We start from the raw sequence: 2224 nt of genomic DNA on the forward strand, positions 1-2224 counted from the left end.
ACACATTTTCTCGCCATGAAAGTGACACTTTTGCAGAAAAAAACACAACAAAACACAACAACAAAAACAACAAAAGGTTTGGTTCCGGTTCAGTTTGACTGTCAGTCTTTTTCATCCACTAATGTATTTTTAGGGAGTTGAGTTTTAGTTTATGAGGATAAGAATGAAATTCACAAGGTTCATATTTGAGGGGAATTCAGCAACTGTTTTTTTTAGTTAAAAGAAAGACTGAAAACTAAATCACAAAGTGAGTTTTTAAGCTTCAAATTTTCTCACATGACATGTTTTATTCTGTCTTGTTTCAAGACACTCAACATTTCTGGAAACTACTATTTGTTCGACACAAACCAAACTCCATTCAAAAAAAGATGGAATTTTCTCGCTTTTATAATAATGGCATTTATCATTCAAAGGGGCCTATTTTGAGAATTTGACCAATCATTTTAAAGCCGAACGCGAGTTTATAACGTGGACTTAAGTCTGTGAATGTTCTCATTTGCCCAGGTCATCGTTATCCCCGAAGAAATGTAAGTCAAAAGCGAGGCCAGGCTGGGTCTGCTCGGATGCGTACATGAACTGATGAAGCCTCTTGGATGAGAGGTTAAGCGTCTTCCTAGACAAACAACCAAGTCCGGTTGCTTTTGACTTAAATTTCTTTGGGGATAATGTGGACTTGTTAGTGTTTTAGGAATTGTGTCCCTCAGTAAAGGTTTGTGGCCTCACCAGCTCCAGTGGTACATGTGCGCCAGCTGCTGCGGCAGCCCGGGGGCCTCGGGGGTGTATGCGGGGTGCAGCAGCGGAGAGTAGGCGCACAGAGGCAGGCTCAGGCCGGACCTGAACGTCACCTCCAGGTCCTGCGCTGTGATTCGGTCACAGGGCTTCCCGTCCCGCACCAGGAGCGGGATGGCGACGCGGCGCGCCGGCAGCAGCCGCAGCGCCTCCAGGCTGTGCTCGGCCCGCTTTAACTTGTAGCGGTGGTTCTGGAACCAGATCTTCACTTGGTTCGGGGTGAGGCGGATCAGCCCGGCCAGGTGCTCCCGCTCCGGCGCGGACAGGTAGCGCTGCTGCCGGAAGCGGCGCTCCAGCTCGAAGGTCTGCGCCTTGGAGAACAGCACCCGCCGCTTCCTGCCGCGGCTCTTCTGAGCCGATCCGTCTCCTGCCGCATCCCTCTCCGCGTCTGGGGACTCGTCCATGGAGAGCTCGAGGGATTTGGGCTCAGCACGGGATCCTAAAGAAATACCGTGCACTGCAGGGAGACAGTAATCTGATTACTCTGACACAGGCTCAGAATCCAACACAAGTGATTCCTCTACTCTCATGGATCAATTCACCTTTACATGTTTGTTTAAGCGAGTCATTCCAGCGCAGTTTGTTTTCTTTCGTTTGAATACATTTCCCCAGAATCTGCTCTCTGGAGCTCCTCTCTGACTGTTCTTGTTTAAAAAAAAGACATTGGCTAAACAATTATTTTGGACTATATGTCTGAGCTGACATTAATAACGAGGTAATAATATCAAAATCTGACAATGAAAGCTCCAGTTACGCGCGGCTGTGTGGAGCTGTCTGGGCAGAAACATGGATGCAATGATATTCTAATGTCAAATGTAAAGAAAACATTCAGTAGTATAAGATGATTATGTGTTTATTTAATAGATCCATCAATGTTTAAGCAGAAAAATAAAAAGAAGTAGGCTCCTGTGCCATTTATTTGGTCATTACGCACGAGCAGACGAGCCCATTGAGATTAAAATATAAAAGCTTTTTGGCAGAATCATATGATATATTGTAATATAGGCTACTTTTAAACAGGTTATTTATTTAAAAATAAAAAAATAAAAAAACAGCAACAAAAAAGGTTCCTCACGTGAGAAGTGCAGGTTACCGGATCCGTGGCTCCACATGCCGTAACTCCCGCTCACACTCCGGCCGCTAAATCCCAATTTATGCACGTTTCCCGACCTCAAAACCTCCTCGGTGTCGTCCTCCTCAGTCTCCTCGGTCCCGGAGCCGCATCTCCCGGCGTTCGCGTGGTCTGGGAGAGCCAGGATGTCGCGCACGGAGAAGCCCGTTTTTGTGTTTGTGCCAAAAGACATGACGCGCGGAGGAGAGGAGGGGAAAGGAAAAAGTTCCAGGTTTGTGTCCGGCGATGATGCAGCCCTCTGCAGCCCGTTAGAGAGGAGCAGACAGCGGAGGGTGTGGGTCCATGAATGCCGTTAAACGGAGC

The 2224-nt window shown here is 47.3% G+C and overlaps 1 protein-coding gene across 1 annotated transcript; it reads right to left on the bottom strand.

Annotated features, from left to right (window-relative positions):
- Window positions 1-719: 719 nt before the first annotated feature.
- nkx2.2b (NK2 homeobox 2b) lies at window positions 720-2224 on the bottom strand (the record flags this gene model as incomplete). Its single annotated transcript, XM_083934283.1, has 2 exons — window positions 1865-2224; window positions 720-1246 (listed from the first exon to the last, which is right to left on the bottom strand). The coding sequence occupies exons 1-2, from the start codon at window positions 2091-2093 to the stop codon at window positions 720-722; spliced, it is 756 nt and encodes a 251-aa protein (XP_083790409.1). The 5' UTR covers window positions 2094-2224.

Source organism: Echiichthys vipera, assembly GCF_963691815.1.
Source record: "Echiichthys vipera genome assembly, chromosome: 19".
Classification (NCBI taxonomy): Eukaryota; Metazoa; Chordata; class Actinopteri; order Perciformes; family Trachinidae; genus Echiichthys; species Echiichthys vipera.